Raw genomic sequence first — 26,970 nt, 5'->3', positions numbered from 1 at the left:
CACTCACAATGCTAAACATATTTTTGGTATTGGACCAACAGATGAGTCTCTTCTTAAAAAAAAAATACATTTTGTAAAGTACTGTTTTTACCACAAAAATACGTATTTATGTAAACATTTTAGATACCAAGACAATAAAAAGGTGGTACATTTTTATACTGCTTGTACATTATAATTACATTTGAATCTTACAGTTATTACAACTTTGTATAGTACTTTGAAAATGTAACATTATTTACACCTGCTTTTTTTAGTTAAGTTGGTATTTGGTTTTTGATGTTTCATGTATGTAAAATAAGTTAGTAGTTTTAAGGTTAATATAGTAATAAGTGCGACCCAGCAGAGTCCAAGATAGACTGGTATGACAGATAAATCAAAGGGTGTCTGGTCCATTCATAGAAGGCCCAGACCAGACCAGAGTAGTTCCCTCCTGTCCCTCTACTGGTCTGGATGTGACTCTGAAGATGTTGTAATTACATGTTGGGTGGGACTGAGGCTGTCCACTCAGGCTCTCCAGGGGTTTCTGCTGTCCGTGGGTTAAAAAAAAAAACCTTCAAATTACAGCCTGGGCTCTGCTTCCCCACTGTACCGGGAACATCTTTCTCTCTGTCACCGTGGATATTGGAGGACCTACAACCACCATTTGGTTTAATTACACTTCAGCCCAGCTTTCCTAAAGATGTGAGCTGTCATTTTCCCTAGGGTGACATTTCATGTGACCGATTCAGTCGTGTTTGGGTTCTCAGATCCAGGCAATCTTCTAAGTGATCTTAAGTGGGCACGTCTCTAATTTAGACGGCCATCATTTAATTTATGTAGGCCTGTGTATGCTGCCTGTGCATAGTTGACATGCTTGTGGAGAAGCGTTGAACCATGGTTCTCCGCCCAATTTGTATTGGGTTACTTCTGTAAGACCTCTTCATGACTAAGTAGGATAGCGACTGTGCAACTTAACCCTTTATCTGAGTAACTCAGACCTGTTGTTGAATCTGCGGTTTCCAATAACCACTGTTCTGACAAAGACCTTAGTGGATTAAAGAGGTTGGTATTACTACCCGGGCTTGAAGAGCATTTACTACTCCTCTTCCTTTGGCACAGTCAGGAAAAGGAAGCGGGGACAGAGCTTTCTAAAGGGAGGCAAGTACAGAGCTTTCTAAAAGGAGGGAAGTGAGAGTGGCTAAGCAGGAAAGGCAGTAAGGATGGCAAAGGGGTGTCATGGTACTGAAAACAGGAAGACCACGATGATTGTTGTTGTTTAGCAAAAGGGGTGGGTCTCCCATCATTAGCCTGTCTATCTTCTCTGTCTGTTTCTCTCCCTCTTTCATTATCCCTCCTTTGCCTTCCTCTCTTTCCACTCATTCTCCCTTACCTTTTCTCACTTCCTCTCTGACTCTCCTTCTTTCTTTTTCTCTCGCTCTGGGTTGGTTAACAAAGGCTGCAGGTCACTAACACACAGACCCTACAGGAAGACGAGGGCTCTGGAGGAAGACAATACAAACACCTTTAAGCACACAGCGTTACAGAGTCCGAGCTGGAGACTATCTAGGGAACAGTCACTCTGTTTTCTCTAACCAAACTGTTCACAATGTGTGTTCATGCAATTGTCCTTGATATATTCACTAACTAGCTGGCTAACATGTCATTAACGATAAATAAATAAAGTTAGAATACTGTAGTGTTTATAATAATACGTTCATATAGGACTGTAAGGTTGAAAGTTGGAAGTGAAGTTCAACCAAAGTTGCATATATTATAGTTGAGACTAAGAAGTGATATCTGTTGCTTTTTCCTCTATGCTTAATTTTTTCATTGTCAGTGTGGCATTCTGGTGGGATAAAACAGTATTTTAAAACAGTAGGTTTGATTGGCACGTGGTGAGGTCACTGTTGTGTCACAGTCAGTCTCCCGCTGGGAGTGTGTGTGTGTGTGTGTGTGTCTATTCTCAGGGTTACCAGGGTGTTAAAACAGAGACACATGGCAGACACATTCAAGTGTAATTTAAGAAAATGCGTTAAATTTAGTTGGCAGTGTGCCTGTCTGACTCAGTAAACCCCAAGCCCTTTAGCGTGAATGCTGCGCTGTATATCTGAATGAACATTTCTCACACATGTAATTTATCTATTGCTACCTTTAAGTGATAGTTCAACTTTTGATGCTTTACAGGTATAGGTTAGCCAATTAACAAGCTATTTCCTGTCTGTTTGTCGCAAGTATTTCAAAGTTTTCACTTGAGACATCAAAGGTTGTGGCTGAAACCTAGGAGCAAAAATATGATTCGCTGGCAGTACATTTGGGTACCACTATAAAACCCATATGTTACTAATAATATAAGACAGCATAAATAATAAACCTTTTAATTCTCTTCTAAATGACTAGCACAAATGGGTTTTATATCTGTCAATCCAAATATCCTGAATGTTTTCCCATGAATATCCTTAAATTAATTATTTTCACTAAGTGCAGCTGACTAAGTTTGTGTATTTTGTGTATGAATGTGTGTGTGTGTAGTCTACCTCAGCTCCTGTTTGGCATGTTTCCCAGGGCGGGAATAGTGGGATCACTGCTTTGATGCAGATCAACCATGTGTATGAGAGAGGGATCAGCATGGGATTCCTTTTGGGCACGTCATGTGTTTTTGCCTGTGATGGTGGGCCAGGAAAGGGCTCTGGACAAAATACCTGTTATATCAGTCAAAGTTATTCAAGTTCTTTCAATTATGTGGTTAATGTTTTCACGTTTCTTGGATGACCTGACCAGTTCTTACTGGAGAGGTGTGCTAACGCTGAGTGTTTGTTTGTTTGTGTGTTTTAGTTGAACCATTTCTCAGCAGGTTTGTCCACAGGTGCAGTTGAAAGGTTTAAAAAAATAAATAATGTTTTACATAGCCTACGCTTGGTTAGGTTCAAAAGCAGTTTTGTCATGCACTATGTTTTCCTTGAATCCTTTTCTAACATTCCAGAGTTATTTACAAATGTTCTTGTAAAGTGCGAGTAAAGTATGAGTGATTTAAGTTTTCTTATTTTGTAATGGAAACCAAACCGGGGTCCCATTCATTACGGCACAGCTTAGCAACAATATTTCTTTATGAGAATTCTCGGTAGGTCCTCCTATTTTCAGTCAGTTTTCTTTCATGTGGTACCTGATGAATGCAACTAGGTTTTTGGTGCAAACCTATACCCCCGATGTTGGCAACAGAACAAACAGCAAGCAGGGGACATTCCAAGGCTGTCCAAAGAACCAAGACACACCAAGTTCCCAGGATGTCCTACCGACTCATTTTTGTTTGCGGGGGACGTTATCATCCTGTAATTTTCCCGTCAATCCCAGCTGAGGTAACATAACTTGAAGAACTTTGTGGTGCAGTTCGCTGGCCTACTGTCTGACCACTCATTTTAAACATGCCAAGAACTGGACATTCCTGATGCAAATAAATCTTTACTCCAACGTAAAAGAGTGAGAGCCAGGAAGCATTGGTCAGAGGGATTTGGGAACAATGAGTCTGTTCTTATTCTAACTGTGCCACTCTCCGTCACCACTGGTCCTCCTACACACACACACACACATTCAAGCATACAGAAAGATTGTTTGTAACTGGACACAGATAGGGCTTTCTGTAGGCTGACGTACAGTATATATATATGTAGTGTATCTAGTGTATTGACTGGGTGAAATCTATAAGCCCAGGTAAAGATGCTAAATTAATACCTGCCAGTGTTCATCTAAAATACATGATGACAGATGTGTGTTTGTGCGAAGCATCATTCTGTGTGACATGGACCATATTAACCAAATCTAAGGTTAATGAGTGAGGGAATGGTTATTCTGGTGTGTCTGTATTCACATTGTGTGTGAATCACTGGGTAGCAACAACCAAGCACAATGACATAATTGTGTTCTATTAGAGCTGTTTCTGTAAGAGAAATATGCTGTCATCTCACAGGACTAAAATGTATGTCACGGAACTAAACCTCTACTGTAAACAGAAGAGATACTAATGTATTTTCCTTACTTTTCCTATTTCTTCACAGTAAAATCTGGGACCTCAAGATTACTGATCCATCCACCAAGTAAGACCTTGTCATTGGCTCATATGTGTTAGTTGTTTTTCAGATTCTGACTGTGACCGAGCTTACAATCATCCACCCAATATCCATTTTGAATTCTGTGTTGTCTGGAATATTTTGTTTTTATATATACTTTCCGTTATAAAATATCCCCCAAAAGCTTTTGTCCTTGTTGGTTTTGAGGAACCTGTATGCTGGGATGTTATGGTCTTAACATGGTTAAAGTGGCATCTGAACAGAGCATTCTGTTTACTTGAGCAGGCTTACTGTCCCATATTGTAATGGGTAATGTGGGTCTTCATCTAATGGTTAAACAAATCTCTTCAAAAGTACGACAGCCTTACTGCTCAACTTAGAAAGAACAGACATTTGCGTAATTGATTGACAATGATTTTCTTCCCTTTCCCAGGCTGAGCGTCATGGCTCGTAAGAAGGGTTTCTGGATGGAGAAGGTGCACTGCCTGGGTTCAGAGACCAGCCTATCAGAGTGCCATGGCCAGCTGTCCATCCCAAATAGTCCCTCCCCCTGTAAAAGTGGGAGACACGCGGTGGCCAAGTGTGTACCAGGACAACAGTTTGCTCGTCTGTCATCCGGAAGACCCCAGGCACCCCACCCAATGGTGGTAAGGCATACGCACACCCACACAGATATGCACACCCACACAACAAACAAATGCAAACTATGCATAGAAAAAGTGCCTCATTATAACAGGAACTTACCACCTTTTCCTGTGTTCTTCACAACTATGATAAAAACTGCTTTACGACATACTGTCTACACAATGCTGACACACTCCCTGTCCCGCCCCCCCCCCCCCCCAGCCAGTGCGTCTGAAGGCTGGCCCCAGGTTGGGTGAGGGTCGTGTGGAAGTGCTGAAGGAGGGGAAGTGGGGAACTGTGGCAGACCAACTGTGGGACCGTGTCTCAGCCAGCGTGGTGTGCAGGGAGTTAGGCTTCGGAACCGCCAAGGAGGCCCTCACTGGAGCCTACATGGGACAAGGTAGAAGTGGACCATCAACCTCTAATATTGGTCTAAATCTGTCTGTCTCTCTTATCTATGTCTGTTTGCTTGTCTCTGTCTGTCTGTCTAATGTCTGTCTCTCTGTCTTATGTCTGTCGTCTGTCTGTCTTATCTCTGTCTGTCTCTGTACTACAAATCCCAAGAACGACTGTTATTCTCACTGGTTAAATTATGTCCATTTAGTTTTCGGTTCTCTATTGCTATGTTCTTCGTCCTATTTAACAGTCGCTGGTCTCATATGTATATACAGTGGATATAAAAACTCTACACACCCCTGTTAAAATGCCAGGTTCTTGTGATGTAAAAGAATGAGAAAAAGATAAATCATGTCAGAACTTTTTCCACTTTTAATGTGACCTATAATGTGAACAATTCAATTGAAAAACAAACTGAAATTTTCGAGGGGAAGAATGAAAAATAAAAACCTTACAATAACCTGGTTGCATAAGTGTGCACACCCTCTTATAACTGGGGATGTGGCTGTGTTCAGAATTGACAAATCACATTCAAACTATGTTAAATAGAAATTATTACACACCTGCCATCATTTAAAGTGACTCTGATCAATCACAAATAAAGTTCAGCTGTTCTAGTAGGATTTTCCTGACATTTTCTTAGTTGCATCTCAGAGCAAAAGCCATGATCCGCAGAGAGCTTTCAAGGCATCAGAGGGATCTAATTGTTGAAAGATATCAGTCAGGAGAAGGGTACAAAATAATTACCAAAGCATTAGATATACCATTGAACACAGTGAAGACAGTCATCATCAAGTGGAGAAAATATGGCACAACAGAGACATTACCAAGAACTGGACATCCCTCCATATTTTATGAAAATACTAGAAGACAACTGGTCAGGGAGGCTTCCAAGAGGCCTACAGCAACATTAAAGGAACAGCAGGAATTTCTGGCAAGTACTGGGTGGCAAGACGGAAGCCTTTCCTTACAAAGAAAAACATCCAATGTTTGCAAAAACAAACATCAAGTCCCCCAAAAACACATGGGAAAAGAATGTTATGGTCTGATGACAGCAAGGTTGAACTTTTTGGCCATAATTCCAAAAGATATGTTTGACGCAAAAACAACACTGCACATGCAAAGAACACCATACCCAAATTGAAGCATAGTGGTGGCAGCATCATGCTTTGGGGCTGTTTTTCTTCAGCTGGAACTGGGGCCTTAGTCAGGGTGGAGGGAATTATGAACAGTTCCAAATACCAGGCAATTTTGGCACAGAACCTTCAGGTGTCCGTTAGAAAGCTGAAGATGAAGAGGAAGTTCACCTTTCAGCACGACAATGACCCAAAGCACACATCCAAATCCACAAAAGCATGGCTTCACCAGAAGAAGATTAACGTTTTGGAATGGCCCAGCCAGAGCCCAGACCTGAATCCAATTGAACATCTGTGGGGTGATCTGAAGAGGGCTGTGCACAGGAGATGTCCTTGCAATCTGACAGATTTGGAGCGCCTTTGCAAAGACGAGTGGGCAAATATTGCCATGTCAAGATGTGCCATGCTAATAGACTCCTACCCAAAAACTGAGTGCTGTAATAAAATCAAAAGGTGCTTCAACAAAGTATTAGTTTAAGGGTATGTACACTTATGCAACCAGGTTATTGTGAGGTTTTTTTCCTCAAAGATTTCAGTTTGTTTTTCAATTAAATTGTTCACGTTATAGGTCACATTAAGGGGGGAAACATTTCTGACATGATTTATCTTTGTCTCACTCTTTTACATCACAAGAACCTAGTACTTTAACAGGGGTGTATAGACTTTTTATATCCACTGTATATATATATATAGTATAGGCGCTTTCTGCTCCTTTACTACAGCCTGTTCTAACCACATTCATGCTAAGCTAAGCTACCCACAGCCACATCAAAGTGGCACTGTCCCAGATCTAACGGCTGCTATGCTGCCACATTCTCTAGCACCCAGCAGGCTGTGCCAGAGCTTTTGTAATTGTCCAGGAGAAGTGAAAAGCTTTTAATTTTCTTCAAATAGAAGTCCACTTTTCCCCCTCTTGCATTCACCAGGTCACTGCCACAGTAACACTAAGTCTGTGGATGTTTCTGACTTCACTATATGACAGGGACATAAATGTCTCCAAACTGTAGTAAAATCTGATTTTTCTTTTACCAATAGTGACATTTTTGGTGTTAGGTTGAGGGCAAAAGTTACACTTAGGTGTAACCAGTTAGGTTTAGGGTTAGGCATTATAACTAGGTTACATTTTATTGAGGTTAAGGTTAGTGTTATTGAGGTTAAGTTTAGGTTGAGTTTAGAATAAAAGTTAGGGATAGGATTAGTAAAGGTAGGATGTAGGAACATGTTGTGGTGTTCCGTATACATAGATTTCTGTTTGTTTTGTCAGTAAACAATCATTTAATTCAGGCATTTACAAAATGATAAATAATTGGAGGCGTAATAAACGTAAGCACATGCCAATGAAGCAAACAGATACAAATCTATACATGTTTAAGGAGCTGGAAACTGGGTCATTCTGGCGATGTACTAGTTGGTTAGTGGTTAGGAGGGAAACCCTATTATTTTCCACTCTCTGAAATTAAGCGTGGTTTAGTGTTTTTCTTTTCACGGGACGTCTCGACGGCTGGCTGTTTAATCCTATTTGAAGTCCATTCAATCATCAAATAGGTCATTTTGCTTTGCCAAGCTTAAGCAGTAAAAATCCTATAGGTCTGCTAATGTGGGGGTACCATAGAGGTCTGCCTGTGAGTCTTCCAGCCATAGAGTCCACTGTATGTAAAGTCACGTTGACTGTGTTGATTCCAGCAGGGTTTTTGGGCAGGGCTGTTTGGTGCACACGAACAAATGGCGCGTGGTGTGTGTGCATATGTGTGTTTATGTGTGTGCGTGAGCTGACACGAGTCTGGAGCAAACCAGTCTCTGCCACCATGGAGTGGCGAACAGTGTTTCACACTTCTACCCAGCCATACTGATAGCTAGTCATTCACAACCATTACCACAGACAAAGCTCTTTTACGAGTCATCCACGGTCACTATCAGAGATGTAGGCCTCTTTCATCCTCTTGGGGGTTCTGCTTTTTTTCAGTTTTTTCTGCTTCACCGTCTCTCATAGAGATTATCACGCATTCAAACCAGCCAGCGCTTTTACGTCACACACAGGCAGAACTTAGATTGGATGTGAGATAATGAAATCCGCTGTACTTCACAAGGAAAGTTAACCGCCAATAACACAAAGATAATTCATAAAGGATAGTACTGTGCACACACACAAATATGATAAATCAGGAACTGGACAAAGTATAAAGCATTATATACTTTGTATATTCTATGTGAGCCTTGACAAGTTCTTGCCATGTAATCTGTCCACAAGAGAACAGACCGTTGTTGAAGGTTGGCTGAAACCAATGTCTAAACTCATCTGCTGCAATTTGGACTGTCATCATCTTCAACAGCCATCATCATCGTCATTTTTGAAATTACAGGAAAAATTTATATTTTCCATGTGTATGTGATTTACTCAGTCAGGTGCTACAGTATATGTCCATACATGCTTGCATGTGTGTGTCAGCATGTTCGTGTGATTGTCTGTATGACTTATTTTAACCATTTTCTCAGAATCTATTTCATACCTACCTATTTTCTCCCAAACTAATGCCCAAATCAGCTCAAATCAGCCCAAATCGTTTTTTTCTTTTAAACACAATGTAGTTTCAAAATCCACAGAAGCTGTGTTGATCCTGATAATTTAAACTGTGGTTGAACTGATCGACCCAGTCAGTAGTTTTCTATACACAGAGAGGTTTGGTTCAGGAAGTGGGTTTTGTTCAACCAATTTAGTGTGGGTGGATGAGTACCCAGTCATTGCAACCAATATGGATGGAGGCGTACGATCTATCATTTAAAATAACCAATGCAGGAGACCAATTTAGACCTGCAATCATAAACGTTGCACTTGTCTCTCTCTTTCTCTCTGATTTTGTGGTCAGAATCCCACATGTGTTATTTTTGTGGTTATCCAATATAACCTGTTTACACTTTCTCTTCCCTGTTTACACTTTCTCTTAATGTCTAAACATTTTTCATAACAATGTCAAACCCTTTCCTCTGTGTACTTCTTTTTAATCTCGTTGTTACACTCTCCATTAACAAAATGTGTCTAAAATGTGTCCCTCAGGCCCTAAATTCAAGTACCCCTTCAACACACTGTGCTTCCATCAACACATTTAGAAATGGTTTTACAGTAAGAAGCACCAGTCTAAGAACAGAAGTGTTTATCTTCTGGTCCAGCTCTGTTATTGCGTGCACATTTTTTCTGCTTGCGTGGGGGATCGTAGGGGCTGGCTAGGTAGCATTGAGCAGAGAGGTTGTCGTTTTTGGTTTGTTTAAGTATGGTGGTAATGATGTGTGTCAGGGCCTGGGTTTTCACAGTGCTGCCATGCCTTTCCCCTCGGATAACAAAACAGTCATGATCGACAGGAACATTTCATTGCTCAAGTACTCATGGGATTGTTGAAATGGTGAGGTGGGGAAAGCACAATCAGTTCACAAACAAACAAACGGCTGAGATCCTCATCCATTTATCCACCTCTAAGCTGAGCTTTCATTTGCTCTGTGTTGGTTAGATAGACGCAATTTAGTGGGATTGCATGGCAACGACTGTCTGACGTGGTTAAGTACAGGAGCTGCAGAGATCACTGTTGAAGAGTGTTCATGCTCTATTGTCCTTTTTTTCTCTCTCTTTTATATCTCCTTTTCTCTCTCTCTAGGTACTGGTCCTATCCATATGAACAGTGTAAAGTGTCTGGGGACAGAGAAGTCCATCCTGGACTGCTCCTTTCAGGACGTGCCTCTGTGGACGATCAAACACACACAGGATGCCTCAGTACGCTGCCACATTCCCAAGCTTGGCCTGGACAACACGGTTAGAACGCACACACCTGGGCATTACGCCCCGTCAATATATACCCAGAACTAAACGTTTGACTCGCTAAACTCCTTCCTGCTCCTGCTCTAGGTGCGGTTGGCGGGGGGCAGGGAGCTGGGTGAGGGTCGTGTGGAGGTACTGATGGACACAGGAGGGCGGAAGAGATGGGGTTCAGTCTGCAGTGAGAACTGGGGGATCAACGAAGCCATGGTGGTCTGCAGACAGCTGGGTCTGGGGTTCGCATCCCGAGCCCATCAGGTATGGCCGCACACCTAGGCAAACCTATTTTCAGCGGGCAGTGCTTTTGGCCTGAGCACGTTTTGGCAATGTAAGTGATTTATTTTTGGCAACAGAACAAATACATGTATTTCCCATGTATTCCTGGGCTTTTGTTAACCGTTTCGCTTACTCAGCTGACATTATGCCTGGACCCACACTGGGCATGAACCGGACCCCACCTGTGGTCCAGTGCTTTCCCCCTGAAGTTTTTACACCGCGTCCGCCTCCTGTCACTGCAGTTTAGCAGGGGCAAAACTCATTGAGATTGCTAGCTTTTGGTGAAGCATACTGTATTATTTTGTTTGTTGTATTAGTTAGTAGCATCCTATTCATTTTCTTTTCAAATATAATTTTGACTGGCTGGCTCAACAATGTTAGCCTAGCTGATATTAGGTATAGGTGACAATAGCTAACTTTTAGGTAATGTTGGACAAATGGCAGTTTTCATGGCTGTTAAACCTAATGCCTGTTGGTGCACAAAACATCTAAGCTAGATGTACAGAATAAAGTTTCCTCATTGATGGACACTTTCTGTCATTATTTAATCATGATAAATAAAAGTATAAAGACAAAAAATCTGTTTATTTCTTGTGTGGACAAAGATGCTGAGCTCATATGTTGCGCATACTGCCAGCTTCTGTCAGTGTGATATATTATGTATAAAACATTTGTAGAAAAGTGTATTTGCAGTGCATATTATTGTGTGTATCCATGACAACTCCAAAGGAGTTGGTTGCTTGAAGTTATTATGAGTTAAATTTGTCTTTTGTTGTAACTTCTTATTTTTGTTGTCTATTGTTTTGATGTTAATTGCAGTCTCTCTCTGGTTTTCCTCTGTGTGTATTTCTGCTTTTGCATTGTGCTCATACTGTACAACTGCAGGTTTGTGAGTGTGGATGGGTGGTGCAGGAAAATCTCAACTAGTCATAGATATATTATTTTGAATAGAAATAGAAATATCTAGAATAGATAGTGAGCTTATTTATGGAAAGGATGCTGGCCGACATAAAAATACTTGTGAAGTAGAACAAAGGAACATGTTTCTTTCAAACCACAGGATAGTGGACAAAAAAAAAAAACAATCACCCTAAGTGGTGAGTAATTATCTCTTTCACCAGCTCTCACTCTCCCCCCTTCTTTCTGTTTTTAGGAGACCTGGTATTGGGCTGGGGACCCTAACGCAGCAGAGCTAGTTTTGAGTGGGACCCACTGTGTCGGAACTGAGCTGTCAATACAGCACTGTAGGCGTAACAACCACGTACACTGTCCCCGAGGGGGTGGGACTAAAGCTGCTGGGGTCACCTGTTCTGAAAGTAAGTCATTGGCTGTGTCCGAATACCCGTATATTAATGCTTATTGGTTGACATTTTCAGGATGTAAACATTTTATATATTTGCAAAAGTAGTATGCTTTTAAAACCAGAATATCATACTAAGTCAAATTTCCCCCTCACATGTTTGACAACAGATGATAATCTGATAAGTTGATTATCTGTACCAAAACGAACCGAGGGATGGGAGTCTATGCAATAGTGAAATGGGACAAAACCTTTTTGAAACTGAACTAACTGAAGTACAATTGCAACACTAATTTTCAGACTGTAGCTTGAAATCTTTTCTCTGGTCTGCTTTCTAAACATGAACTAGGTGTTTCATAAACCCCTTCACCCACAACTCCCTGGCCCTCACACGGTCATTTAACCCTGAAACCCTGTACATGCTTACATTAACCCCTAACCTCTGACCCTACTCAACTGCCCCCTAGCGGCCCCTGACCTGGTACTAGATGCCCAACTTGTCCAGGAGACAGCCTACCTAGAGGACCGACCCTTGCACCTGCTGACCTGTGCCAACGAGGAGAACTGCCTGTCGTCCTCCGCTGCCAGAATGAACTGGCCCTACGGACACCGGCGCCTGCTCCGATTCTCCTCCAGGATTATGAATATGGGCCGGGCTGATTTCAGACCCCGGGCCACCAGAGAGTCCTGGACATGGCACCAGTGTCACAGGTCAGGGGTGTTTGCTTTGGTTCCTTAGGCCTAGTTCTACAAGGGAGTCAGTTTCAGTTTCACTACTACTTCATGATGATCAGGGACTTTGTACTTCTAGAAGGCCATGTGATGCTCTGTGAAGGTGCTCAGCTGACACATGTTGCAAACCCCGCCCCAACTTCACACATCCATGTCTTTAACACTGGAAAAGTCAAATGGTTCAGACTGAAATAATTGAAAAGTTTTACATGGAAATACATGTATGCCGTATATACAGTAAATGTTTATACTATTTGTTCAAATTCTAACTATTTCTTCATAATCAGCTGCTTACAAAGGTTAGGTTTAGAATAATGGGTTAGATAAAGTGTTAAGGTTAGGATAAAGGTTAGGGTTAGTAAATGTTAGTTATAGACGGATATTGTCGCTGATGTTATATCTGTAGAGCATATAGTGAAACGTTAGACACTCTCTAAATAAAGTGTTAATATATCTAGGATTTACTAAATATATACAATATGGAGGATTCACTGCATAATTTAAGACTACAGATATCCTTAGGTCAAGTAAACATTGTCTAAAATGGTGACCAATCAAATAGGCTGAAAATCTGAAAAGGTTGTAAAAACATGCTAAATAATACTTATATGCCCCCATTGTATCACATGATTGGTCTGTTAGTCATACATCTGTTAGTCTCTTACTGAGTAAACCACCCTTCACTGCTAGATAAGGCTTGTATAAGTCCATTTTGGACTCTGTTCCAGAGATGGAACAGGTCAGATTAGTCCAAATGACCTAGCTACACGGCTAGGTCATTTGATCCAGACACGTCTGGCTAGCTGACCATTAACCAGCCACTGTTTGCTTCTTTCTTAAGGAATGACACGAAATCAGAATCAGCGTTAGAAATCGAACTGATATCGAATTTCACTTTTACATCTCTAGTTTGGAGGGTGACTAGACACATTTTTGTAATGCATTGTAGCCAGTGGCAAGTGTTGACGCTGCAAACTGCCATGACCAATTTTCCCTGCAAAAACATAATGTTGAACTACAAGTATACAGGAACGGTCTGAGTGATTGGAAGGCTTAGGGCTGATGCTAGCCTGAAACATGGTCTTGAATACCCATCCTGTATTTAAGAACAGGTTGTGTCTTAACCGATGGCAGGCACCACTCAAAAACCTTTGATTATGCAACTCACAACATCTATAACTTTAGCATCAGTTTTTCACGTTTTGTCATTAAGTTCCAAAAAGTAATGTTTTGACTACTTGTACATTGGGCAAATATGTATGGAAGATTTTGTCTTGAATTCGAAGAGGTGCTTTAAATTCAAATGGGTTTATCAATTTATTGGAAGGTGCTTGTCCTAGATCAAGACAGTCGGCTTGGGGCTGTTAGCGGTGGTTGTCAGCCATTATAAGTGGATGGCAGTGGAAGTTTTGGGTGGCATCGCTACAAGTAAATGGCTGTGGGTTACATCACCTCAGGGAATTATAGAAACTATAAACTCAGACATCTATTGTACAGCTTCATGGTTTAATTGAACTGAAGTGAATTGAGTTAGTGGCAGGTTAGAAAATGCTAGCGTATGACCTCATTGTCATTATGTACAATTAATACTGTTTTTGACAGAATGATACTCGTAGGAAAGGAAGGTCTGAACGTTAAGCTTTGCTTGGATAATGTTATGGATACACCTTTAGAAATGTCCATTTAAAAATGCTGCTTGTCTCTTCAAAGGTGTCATATAAGTACCGTTCATTGCAAGGAAAAGGCCGGTCTCTTTCATAACGTCACTTTTCATGCTGTTGACACTAACTAAATATTTAATCTATAGTGGCCACAGCACACTGTAAGTTAGTTCAGTAGATTGCTCTTACACAAAAGCTGGCCCACAGTTTGTCAGTTGGTCTGCTGTCAGTTACTTCGACATACATAACAGACAGTATTCTCCTTATCTATATCTGTGAAACATTCATTGATCCTGTCTGGAACTTTTGCCCCTAATTAAAACTGTTTCTTGTCGGATGACGAGAGTGTCAGCATGTTCGTCACCAGAGAAGAAGGAACCCTTTAACTCTTTATCGTGTGTTCTGTGTGGAGTTCTCTGTACTTCTGTTTGTGTGTGTGTGTGTTCTGACGCACTCCTGGTTTTTTAACCCAGTAGGTCACCAATGGCCTGTCATGTTGTCACCTACCCAGATTCATTAGCTGTGCACTAAATGTGTGTGTGTGAAATAAACGCTAACCCTGTGTGTGCGTGTGCATGTGTATGTCTGTGTGTGTGTGTGTGTGTGTGTATGTGAGAAAAATACTACATTGCCACTCTGTGTAACACAGTAAGAGTGTTATACAGCGCTGACCCGCCTGTTTTAATCTCTTAAAATAACACAGGAGTGGTGTGTTTGTGTGTCTGTCTGGGTGGGACTGCACGTGTTCATGCGTGTGTGAGTGCACGCATGGTCCGTGTATGTGCATGAAATATATAATTTGCCTTTTTTTTTTTAAATCTTGTTTTTCCATATGAATCCTTCTGTGGTTGGGTTTAAAGGTGGAATACCTCTCATTTGGCAACTTCCAATTGTTCCAAAATAAGAGTTCAAAAGGACCTGCCCTGTCAAATTTGAGCCTTGAGCCATTGTCATAATGCCCGATCGGAATTATAGATGAATAGATCAGGGGCAATTTTTATTATTATTATTTTTGGTCAATTTGCGATCCGGGGCTATTCATACCAGATCCGGGGCTATTCATACCATATCCGGGGCTATTCATACCAGATCCGGGGCTATAGCCCTGAACGCCCAGGCCTAACGACGCCACTGGTGAGAAAACAAGCACACAATTGTGTAGGGAACTATTGTTCCGTCTAAATTGCTGTAAATATCATAAAATATTCCACAAAATTATTTTAAAAGCTTTTTACAACCAAAGAGAAGATTGCTGCTTAAAATGTTTCCGATAGTCAGTAGATAATCTGTAGAGCATCTATAGAGACTCTCAGCGTTAAAGTGTTACCTAGTGTTAGCTATTCAGAACAATTAGAATGTTTACCAGTCCCCCATAATGAACTTGGGGAGGAGACTATGGATCTGTCTCTGTCCATTAACAATACCTAAGACATTTCATTTTGACATCACTTTTGCACCTTCCTTAGAGATCTGTCATTTTCCAAATTACACTGATTAGTCTCAGAGTGGCGCTATAGTAATTCAATGGAATTTAGTAGTGGCACGCGATATCTTAGACACTGGTGACCCAACAGCAGCAAAACACTACCTGTTTTCTCATTCCAACTTTCATGGTTTTGTATGTGCGTTTTATAAGAGGGGTGGGGGGTTATGTGACTTCAAAAGCTGTGAGTGTGTGAGCAGGTCTTTGTGGGGGTGGTGCAGCCAAACAAGGCCTCAATCTTACCTCAAAAGAGGTGTTACCTCTAATGGGTCACACTGCTCCATGTTCTAGTGGTGAGATCACTGGGCAATTGGCCATAGTGGGCAACTGTTCTCCCTCTGAAACACCCACACACACACACATCCGCAACATACACACACACACACACACCCTAACTCACCATGCTTTTGACTGTTTCACCAGGCACTACCATAGCATTGAGGTGTTCACCCATTATGACCTACTGACTCTTAATGGGACCAGGATAGCTGAGGGACACAAGGCCAGCTTCTGTCTGGAGGACACTTACTGCCCAGAAGGTAATGACATGGCTGATATGTTGACTAGATTTCTGGGTCTCACGCCAACCATTCTGGCAACAATAGCTGGTATGTGCACAAAACACTAAGCCACCATTTGACCACAAAGGGCCAGTAAAGTCAGAAACATTATGAATATACTGCATTTATATGGACGGTCTGTGAACTGTCCAAATGGGTAGGAGGAAATATTGTCAACCAGCAACTATCAGGAAATTAAACTTGTACATACACTTTTACAGTGTTAGTATCATCACCTGTTGTACAACATGATAACAAACAGTGTATTTGACTGCACTGGGCCTTTATCGTGATAACATTAATAAGTGATAATAGTCATCATCATCATCATCTTCTTCCGCTTCATCCGGGGCCGGGTCGCGGGGGCAGCAGTCTAAGCAGGGATGCCCAGACTTCCCTCTCCCCAGACACTTCCTCCAGCTCTTCCGGGGGGACACCGAGGCGTTCCCAGGCCAGCCGGGAGACATAGTCCCTCCAGCGTGTCCTAGGTCTTCCCCGGGGTCTCCTCCCGGTGGGACGGGACCGGAACACCTTCCCTGGAAGGCGTTCCGGAGGCATCCGAAACAGATGCCCAAGCCACCTCAGCTGACCCCTCTCGATGTGGAGGAGCAGCGGCTCTACTCCGAGCTCCTCCCGGGTGACCGAGCTTCTCACCCTATCTCTAAGGGAACGCCCAGCCACCCTGCGGAGAAAGCTCATTTCGGCCGCCTGTATCCGGGATCTTGTCCTTTCGGTCATGACCCAAAGCTCATGACCATAGGTGAGAGTAGGAACGTAGATTGACCGGTAAATCGAGAGCTTCGCCTTGCGGCTCAGCTCTTTCTTCACCACGACAGACCGATACATCGACCGCATTACTGCAGAAGCTGCACCGATCCGTCTGTCAATCTCCCGTTCCATCCTTCCCTCACTCGTGAACAAGACCCCTAGATACTTAAACTCCTCCACTTGAGGCAGGCACTCTCCACCAACCTGAAGTGAGCAAGCCACCCTTTTCCGACTGAGGACCATGGCCTCAGATTTGGAGGTACTGATTCTCATCCCCACCGCTTCACACTCGGCTGCAAACCGTCCCAGCGCATGCTGAAGGTCCTGGTTTGAAGAGGCCAACACGACAACATCATCCGCAAAGAGCAGAGACGAAATCGTGTGGTCCCCAAACCTGACACCCTCCGGCCCCTGGCTGCGTCTAGAAATTCTGTCCATAAAAATTATGAACAGAACCGGTGACAAAGGGCAGCCCTGCCGGAGTCCAACATGCACTGGGAACAAGTCTGACTTACTGCCGGCAATGCGGACCAAGCTCCTGCTTCGGTCGTACAGGGACCTGACAGCCCTTAGCAAAGGACCCAGGACCCCATATTCCCGAAGCACTCTCCACAGGATGCCGCGAGGGACACAGTCGAATGCCTTCTCCAAATCCACAAAACACATGTGGATTGGTTGGGCAAACTCCCATGAACCCTCCAACACCCCGTAGAGGGTATAGAGCTGGTCCAGTGTTCCACGGCCCGGACGAAAACCACACTGTTCCTCCTGAATCCGAGGTTCTACTATCGGCCGTATTCTCCTCTCCAGAACCCTGGCATAGACTTTCCCGGGGAGGCTGAGAAGTGTGATCCCCCTGTAGTTGGAACACACCCTCCGGTCCCCCTTCTTAAAAAGAGGGACCACCACCCCGGTCTGCCATCCCAAAGGCACTGTCCCCGACCGCCACGCGATGTTGCACAGGCGTGTCAACCAAGACAGCCCCACAACATCCAGAGACTTGAGGTACTCAGGGCGGATCTCATCCACCCCCGGTGCCTTGCCACCGAGGAGTTTCTTGACCACCTCAGTGACTTCAGCCCGGGTGATGGACGAGTCCACCTCTGAGCCCTCATCCTCTGCTTCCTCAATGGAAGATGTGACGGCGGGATTGAGGAGATCCTCGAAGTACTCCTTCCACCGCCCGACGACATCCCCAGTTGAGGTCAACAGCTGGCCACCTCTACTGTAAACAGCGTTGGTAGGGCACTGTTTCCCTCTCCTGAAGCGCCGGACGGTTTGCCAGAATCTCTTCGAGGCCAGCCGATAGTCCTTCTCCATGGCCTCACCGAACTCCTCCCAGGCCCGAGTTTTTGCCTCCACAACCACCCGGGCTGCAGTCCGCTTGGCCTGTCGGTACCCGTCAGCTGCCTCAGGAGTCCCACAAGCCAACCAGGCCTGATAGGACTCCTTCTTCAGCTTGACGGCATCCCTTACTTCCGGTGTCCACCACCGGGTTCGGGGATTGCCGCCTCGACAGGCACCGGAGACCTTACGTCCACAGCTCCGAACGGCCGCTTCGACAATGGCGGTGGAGAACATGGTCCACTCGGACTCAATATCTCCAGCCTCCCTCGGGATCCAGTCGAAGCTCTGTCGGAGGTGGGAGTTAAAGATCTCTCTGACAGGAGACTCGGCCAGACGTTCCCAGCAGACCCTTACAGTACGCTTGGGCCTGCCGAGTCTGTCCAGCTTCCTCCCCCGCCATCGGATCCAGCTCACCACCAGGTGGTGATCAGTTGACAGCTCCGCCCCTCTCTTCACCCGAGTGTCCAAGACATACGGCCGCAGGTCAGATGAAACGACAACAAAGTCGATCATCGACCTGCGGCCTAGGGTGTCCTGGTGCCATGTGCACTGATGGACACCCTTATGCTTGAACATGGTGTTCGTTATGGACAAACTGTGACTAGCACAGAAGTCCAATAACTGAACACCACTCGGGTTCAGATCAGGGGGGCCGTTCCTCCCAATCACACCCCTCCAGGTGTCACTGTCGTTGCCCACGTGGGCGTTGAAGTCCCCCAGTAGAACGATAGAGTCCCCAGTTGGAGCACTTTCCAGCACCCCTCCCAGAGACTCCAAGAAGGTCGGGTACTCTGCACTGCCGTTCGGCCCATAGGCACAAACAACAGTGAGAGACCTATCCCCGACCCGAAGGCGCAGGGAAACGACCCTCTCGTTCACCGGGGTAAACTCCAACACATGGCGGCAGAGCTGGGGAGCTATAAGCAAACCCACACCAGCCCGCCGCCTCTCACCATGGGCAACTCCAGAGTGGTGAAGAGTCCATCCTCTCTCAAGGAGTGTGGTTCCAGAGCCCAAGCCGTGCGTAGAGGTGATTCCGACTACCTCCAGTCGGAACCTCTCAACCTCACGCACTATCTCAGGCTCCTTCCCCGCCAGCGAGGTGACGTTCCACGTCCCTAGAGCTAGTTTCCGTGTCCAGGGATCGGGTTGCCTAGGCCCCTGCCTTCGACTGCCGCCCGATCCTCTACGCACCGACCCCTTATGGTCCCTCCTGTGGGTGGTGAGCCCACGGGAAGGCGGCCCCACGTCGCTCCTTCGGGCTATGCCCGGCCGGGCCCCATGGGGAAAGGCCCGGCCACCAGGCGCTCGCGTGCGAGCCCCAACCCCGGGCCTGGCTCCAGGGTGGGGCCCCGGCTGCGCCATACCGGGCGACGTCACGGAACTCAAATAATTATTCATCATTAAGGGGTATTTTGAACCGCTCTTAGTCTGACCCGTCGCCTAGGACCTGTTTGCCTTGGGAGACCCTACCAGGGGCATATAGCCCCAGACAACATAGCTCCTAGGGTCACTCAGGTACTCAAACCCCTCCACCACGTTAAGGTGGCAGTTCATGGAGGAGAGTGATAATAGTATAATACTTATTTTACATTCAAAAGAATCATTCATTTTATTTAGTTTTATTTGACCCCAAAAACATTACACTGAAGACTGACATTGTGGTTCTTGCCCGTGTGTCTTTTGTGTTCATGTCTGTGTGTATGTGTGTCTGTTGTGTTCATGTCTGTGTGTCTGTTGTGTTCATGTCTGTGTGTCTGTTGGGTTCATGTCTGTGTGTCTATTGTGTTCATGTCTGTGTGTCTGTTGTGTTCATGTTCGTGTGTCTGTTGTGTTCATGTCTGTGTGTCTGTTGTGTTCATGTCCATGTGTCTGTTGTGTTCATGTCTGTGTGTCTGTTGTGTTCATGTTCGTGTGTCTGTTGTGTTCCTGTCTGTGTGTCTATTGTGTTCATGTCTGTGTGTCTGTTGTGTTCATGTCTGTGTGTCTGTTGTGTTCATGTCTGTGTGTCTGTGTGTCTGTTGGGTTCATGTCCGTGTGTCTGTTGTGTTCATGTCTGTGTGTCTGTTGTGTTCATGTCCGTGTGTCTGTTGGGTTCATATCTGTGTGTCTGTTGTGTTCATGTCCGTGTGTCTGTTGTGTTCATGTCTGTGTGTCTGTTGTGTTCATGTCCGTGTGTCTGTTGGGTTCATGTCTGTGTGTCTGTTGTGTTCATGTCCGTGTGTCTGTTGTGTTCATGTCTGTGTGTCTGTTGTGTTCATGTCCGTGTGTCTGTTGGGTTCATGTCTGTGTGTCTGTTGGGTTCATGTCCGTGTGTCTGTTGTGTTCATGTCTGTGTGTCTGTTGTGTTCATGTCTGTGTGTCTGTTGGGTTCATGTCTGTGTGTCTGTTGTGTTCAGGTCTGCATAAGCGTTTCTCCTGCTACAACATGGGTGACCAGGGCATCTCAGTGGGTTGCTGGGATACGTATCGCCATGACATCGACTGTCAGTGGATTGACATCACCGACGTGAAGCCTGGAGACTATATCTTCCAGGTACACACACAGCTACACACACACGCACACCGCTACACGCACACATGCACGCTCCTTTTCCTCATTACCCTGGTTTACTATTCATCATCTGTGTCCTTGTGGTCGCCACCTCAGGGCTCATCAAAGACCATCCCTCTGAGCCATGGAAAGCCATGTTAAAGATGCAGTCTGAGACAAAATCATTTTTTAGAACTCAATTTTGGACTAATGTTGTGTATGTGTGTGTAATTTATGAGTCAAATCACTATAATACCTCAGTTAGCCATAAAATTGCAAGTTTGAAAGCAAGTGGTTTTGATGACCTGGGGCACAAGTTGGTGCATACATAGTTTTCAGTCTCAACAGCGCCATTTTACAGCAAGTGGCAAGAAATAAAGGACAGCAACTTTAATGAGGAGTTATGACGAGATAAGTACCCTCCAGTAAAATTTACTGATATCTGTTAGCTAATGAGCAAGGGATTAAAGTGAAACCAGCACCGCTTAATTACTGGTACTAAGGAGTTCCTCTGTTTAAAAGGGGGCTTGTGGTGAATTTCTTTCCCCTAATGACTGTGATACCTAAGCCATGGAGTCATTTAAGAGGTTATAGTGAAATCTGGCTCCCTGTTTAATCACACTCTGCTTCAGTGTCAGCCTGTTTTATGCCATTACCCTTTTGTTCTCTGTGATGGACCTACACGCACACACACACACAAATATATTGTATTCATGTTGAGCAGGGTGCTAAATAAATGCTACAACCATAAGGTGAACATGAGGAAATGGGAGAGAATTTAAGAAGGTAGGGGGTAGAGGAGAGGAAGAGAATGAGAGGAGATGAAAAGAAGTAAAGAAGCAAATGAGGAGATGAGGCAATTAAGAGGGAAAGTAGAGGAATAAGTGAGAGAGGGACTGGTGTTAGTACAGTTATAATATCTGGGATTATTCCAACTCTAAGGCATATTCAGTGCAGTGTGTTGTTTATGGTTTGGATTCACAGTGTTTTGAGTAAGCATGATGATTTGGGATTGAACGAGACCCAGGGGCTATAATGCCAGACAACAACATTACATGTCTTACAGTTCTGAAATTTGGAATTTTGAGAAAAATCGCGATCCTCTGTACTTAACCACTCAGTATTAATTAAATGTCCCCCAAGTATCCAAATTATCCCCATATCATCATTACCAAAAACAGACGTCAGCCCGTCTCCATTAGTAACGGTCCATTTGCCACTGTGGTGGATTTTACACTCCACTGGCCAAACTAACCCGGCTTCTGACGACAAATTCCACCACTGGAATTTTTTACGCTCGCGATCACAGCAGGTTTCTGAGCATCCATCGACTTTTCATTTTTTGCTGTTGTTGTTGTTTTTGGTTTAGAGTTGCTTTCCTGTGTAGCTGGATGCAGCCTGTATTTAAACAGGGTGTTGTATGTTTACAGAGCAGCTGTTAGGGTAAATGGTTTCTCAGTGTTATCACCGGGTGCGCGCGTGTGCGTGTGCCTACAGACTAGAATGGCTATGTCAGCATATGTGAAAGTAGGCTCTCAGACAAGTGAATAACAGCCTATTAGAACATGGTAGAGCTCAGAATAGCACCTATTACAGACACTTATACAGTTTTGGTTCGGCAATCTGTAATTACTGTACCTTTTTTAATCTTCAACTAAATTGCTTCTTTAATTCATTTTATGTCGTCAACCTAACTTAAATGTGTTCTTAAGTCAAGAGCCAATAGTTATTTTGGCCCAAGTGATTGATTACATAGGCCATATGTTCCAGGTTTTTGTGTTTGGATTGAATTTTGATTTTAAAAAACAAAAACAGTTAAACAACTAGGTAGAGCAAGCAAGTTAAATGTTCTCCTGAAATAATATAACTTGAATAGCTTTAGACTAATTTGAGATGATGAATTGCTATCCTTCTGACTCAAAATGTTAGAACAAAAAAGTACAAAACTCTTCTTTTAAGGATGTACACTGTTGTGTTGAAGATGTTTTTGTTACTCAACATTTACACTAAACTTATACTACCTTTCATACAATAGTGCTACAATGATGATTCGTTTTTCTCAAGTTGCTGTTACAGCTCCGTCTTTCAGAATTTGTCATATCTCCTAACATTACACAGCACATGGAAACTACCAATTTAATATACTCTATGGAGCGGATGGTGCTGTATTTATCTATGCTATTGAAATATAGAACCGATGTTTTTACAAACGTGAATGAGACTGAGGAAGCTCAACCAACCATGAGTGACTTTTAATGACAGAGACCATCTAACTATTTTACTTCCAACTGATCTTTATTTCAGATGGCTCTGTCTGTGCACATATATTATCACGGCGTCCCAAATCATGCCCCTGTCACTATTGTTGTGCACTACTTTTGGGCATAACCCTATGGGCCCTGGTGCGACACTACATAGGGAATAGGGTTGTATTTAGTACGTTTTGCCACTCTTCCCTCAGTCTGTGTTCTAATTTGGCGCTATGGTGAAGATGGAATTAGCGGCTACATGTCAAGAGGTCACAGACAGCCTTCATATTGAAGTCTGTCATGATTAACAGAGACTCTTTGACTCTGACACGCTGAGGGGCACAAGTACACTCAGCTACTGATTAGGGCATAAAGGTTAGCGTCCAACAAAATTTTGGGACAGTAAAGTAAAACCCACCCAATGTACTGTCAGCGTGACTTTGTTTGTGGCGGACATTTACATGCTCTGTTTTAGTGCAAACATGTCAGTCCTTAGGCAGCTCCTGTAGGTGGTGACTAAATCAAGAGGTTTCCGTGTCTCTGTTCTGTTGCAGGTGGAGGTTAACCCTTCGTTAGACATGGCTGAGTCGGACTTCCAAAACAATGTGATGAGATGCCGATGCAAATACGATGGACACAGAGCGTACATGTACGGATGTCACGCGGGTATGGGAAATGCACACGTCATTCAAATCCCCTTCTTTTGCCCTGTCTTATTTCTTGTCTTCCTGTATTTTCATCTCTCTCCCTCTTTCTCTCTGTTAATCTCCCTCACCCCTGTTCAACTCTCTCTCTCTCCTACCAGGTGATGCCTACAGTGCAGAGATTGAGGACCTGTTTGAACACCAAAGGCAGATCTCCAATAACTTTGTCTAGGCCCATCCAGAGTTCAGTGAAGAGGGCTCAGAGCTGGGGTTGGGGACTGCTCAGGATGGCCCGGGTCCTCCTGGCCCACCAGAAGACACTTAATGGCACTTGTCCACCTCCTTGACCTTCTGTGGACTCTACTACCCAGAATACACCACAGCCTGGAGGAGGCCACCAACCTGACTACACCCTTCAACCCCAACAACTAAGAGCTGTCACCAAGGCATCCATATGTGTTCAGTTAACAGCAGAGTGTTAGAATGATATGGATTCAAAAAGCAGTTACGGTATTTTGTTAGTTTATGAACGCGACTACTAGTTATTTAGTGTCTTACAGTTTGGTTGAATTCATTAAGATGGATTTATTATTTTCTGTCTGTGATTCAAAATGACTAAGATGGTCCCGTTTTCTTGCATCCCAAGAAGCAGGGAAAAAAAGACTGTAAAGAGTTCTGTATTATCTAATTAGACTATTGATATTTCTGGGCAGGTTCTATATCTACATTATCGCAGTATCAGTGCTGGTTCAACCAATCAAAACCTTCTTGTAGATCTGCAGATCTGCAGTTGTGCTAGTTTCCCCCATTCCCAGGGATTCCAACCCTGCTGGTTCAACCAAGCGTTGTCTACAGGCCCGGTTTGCATACAGAGTGATGTACCTTAGTACACTTGATTTAGCTGTTCTATTATTGTGGATGTTTTATCTTATTTAGGTATGTTAAGAAAATAACAGCAATATAATGTAACTACAGTACAAGTGGAACCAAACAACACGTGGTTAACATACCGTCAGTCTCTAAATTACTATTACATGGGGTCAAATCATTTTCATGGAATGATGCACTTTATCTGTTGAACTAACATCAATCAGTATTCTGAATTTTGACCCCATCCTCCCTCCATAGAAAATGACCAGTCATGTTACTGAGACTGAGGTCTTCCAATAGGGACACGGTAACGTTGGCATTTGGGATTTTAGCTCTTTATACGTGCGGTGTCAGTGTGTCCTTTTATGCAGTTAACTGTATTCTTCTCTGCAGTGACTGAATTCCAGTGCTATCTTTCTAACATGTCAGGTACCATACGCTGCCGTTCTAATTTATTGTAAGGCTTAGATACTTTTTCTTATTTAACATATAAGACAAACATATGGTTACCTGCTAGATTATAAAGTAAATAGAATGGTTTACCTAGAACCACTGGGTTGTTTGGCTATCAATGTAGCCTGAAGAACCCTTTGTGGTTCCAGATATTACCATTTTTGTGACATATACTGTAGACCTGGATTTTCTGGCTCCTAGTTGAACATATGTTCTGAGGACTGAAACTTAATAGAACAAATAAACCCACACTTCTCTTGGTAGTATCGCTGTTGTTTATTGGAGCTGTATATCGACAGAATGCTCTTTGTCAAAAACGCTCTTATGAAGGCAACAGAGATAACTGGAAAAGCGGTGTGGGTTCCTCTTTACACCTAAGTTGTCTCCCTGTCACCATGCTCCTACAAAAGGTCTGTTGGGATGTGCGAGGGTCCTTTGAATTGTGAAGTGTGTAACAGGTTTTGAATATCAACATAGAGGGTTTTCATAGCAACTTAGCATTTCACATTCCTGGCACAGTCTCAGACAGCCATTTTATGAAAGGTATATAAAATGCTAAGTTGCTATCACAACCCTGTGCCTTCCCAGTGGGAGAGCATGTTTGATGGGAAAGTTAAAGTTCTGTGGTAGCCAGGCTGCCAGTGTATAAAAAGCCTTTAATTAGCTGTGTTTGGGTTTCAGTCAGGGTAAAGCATGGGGCGTACACAGGGACACACTACAACCGTCAGCTCTGCTGTCTCCAGCGATGGGTCTGTGTGGGACAGACCGACGAATGAGAGAGGGAAAGAGTAAGAAAAGGGGAGAAAAGGTGTGTTAGGGGGTAAAGTGGGGCTAGGGACACGGAAAGAAAGAGTGGAGGTTTGACCGAAAAGACGGGAGACTGAAGGAGCGAGACCGAGAGCAATGGCTTTTTGTGGGCAGGGGGGAGAGAAAGAGAAAAGTTGATGTGGGCAACACAACAGATTTTACCACCAGTCCACCATGGACACTGTCACACAGACCGCAGGGCTGGCATGCTGAACCTCTTTAGAGAACCACATGTTTGTCTGAGAGCAAAATTAACACTGGACCCGCATCCATGTCACAGTTGAATCACGTTAATGCTAAATGTGTTGAATCAAAAGGCCTTAAATTTGATTTTAGTAGTTTCTTAGTGGACCCCACAGTTACTGAGGCACCTCAGGTTAATGCTCTAGGATGCTGTGTATTTTATTATCAAATATTCATTCTATATATATATAAGTCCTTTAGCACGGACCTACATCCAGAGCTTATTGTAGCGAGTCATACTTTACTGTACAGGGCCCTGGTGGGAATCAAACCCACAACCATGGGGTGGTAAACGCCATACTCTACCAATTGACCTACAGCTGTCAGTACCATCAGTTTGTGGCATGTACACCACAGATGTTGAGTGGTTGGAAGAATTTGTTCATGTTATCTCTCTTGTCTTTTCACAAGCTGGTTAAAACTGAGACAAACCTGGCGCATAGCTAGTACACAGAAGGTCCTTTTACACAAAGTTCTGAATATATATCGTCATGGCTTGCAGGTTCAGTGTTTCCTTTACACAGTTTTGATTTGATTCGGATTTAATGGTGTTGCCTGCTCAAGTGTAGAAGCAGCCAATCTATATATTTTTTTTTAACTGTTTCCAGGACACTATACTATTTTGTGGTCAGCTGTAAACACTGAAGTGCCCTAATGAATATCTTTAGCAGATCCCTTTGTTTGCTCAGCCCAGTCCCTTCAAATTTCATTGGTGGCTTGACATACTGCCACCTTGTTTACATCACCTTTTGTTTTTATCACAAAACACCTCCATGTTATTATGTAACAGTTAACCCCCACCTCTCCCACGCTCACATTTGCACGAACACACACACACACACACACACACACACACACACACACACACACACACACACACACACACACACACACACACACACACACACACACACACACACACACACACAGTTCAGATAGAGAGAGAGGGATTCTTTAATCAGTTAAAGCTGTAGATGAAATCATACTAAACAGAGTTTAAAGACCTTGTTACACATACAGGGCACTTTTAATAATGTCAAACATAC

The 26,970-nt window shown here is 43.6% G+C and overlaps 1 protein-coding gene across 1 annotated transcript in view; it reads left to right on the top strand.

The window, feature by feature from the left end:
• The window catches only part of loxl4 (lysyl oxidase-like 4), a 32,739-nt gene extending 5,976 nt beyond the window's left edge, over window positions 1–26,763 (top strand). Inside the window, exons 5-15 of the mRNA XM_010889044.3 lie at window positions 4,029–4,067; window positions 4,474–4,687; window positions 4,887–5,064; window positions 9,841–9,995; window positions 10,089–10,256; window positions 11,428–11,590; window positions 12,042–12,285; window positions 15,874–15,989; window positions 20,525–20,661; window positions 23,462–23,573; window positions 23,713–26,763. Of these exons, the coding sequence (XP_010887346.1) occupies window positions 4,029–4,067; window positions 4,474–4,687; window positions 4,887–5,064; window positions 9,841–9,995; window positions 10,089–10,256; window positions 11,428–11,590; window positions 12,042–12,285; window positions 15,874–15,989; window positions 20,525–20,661; window positions 23,462–23,573; window positions 23,713–23,783 (1,597 nt within the window). The 3' untranslated portion in view covers window positions 23,784–26,763. The remainder of the gene's footprint in view (window positions 1–4,028; window positions 4,068–4,473; window positions 4,688–4,886; window positions 5,065–9,840; window positions 9,996–10,088; window positions 10,257–11,427; window positions 11,591–12,041; window positions 12,286–15,873; window positions 15,990–20,524; window positions 20,662–23,461; window positions 23,574–23,712) is intronic.
• Window positions 26,764–26,970: the final 207 nt, after the last annotated feature.

The sequence above is a fragment of the Esox lucius genome, chromosome 6 (genome assembly GCF_011004845.1).
Source record: "Esox lucius isolate fEsoLuc1 chromosome 6, fEsoLuc1.pri, whole genome shotgun sequence".
Lineage (NCBI taxonomy): Eukaryota > Metazoa > Chordata > Actinopteri > Esociformes > Esocidae > Esox > Esox lucius.
This window is presented reverse-complemented; position numbering and strand designations above follow the sequence as displayed.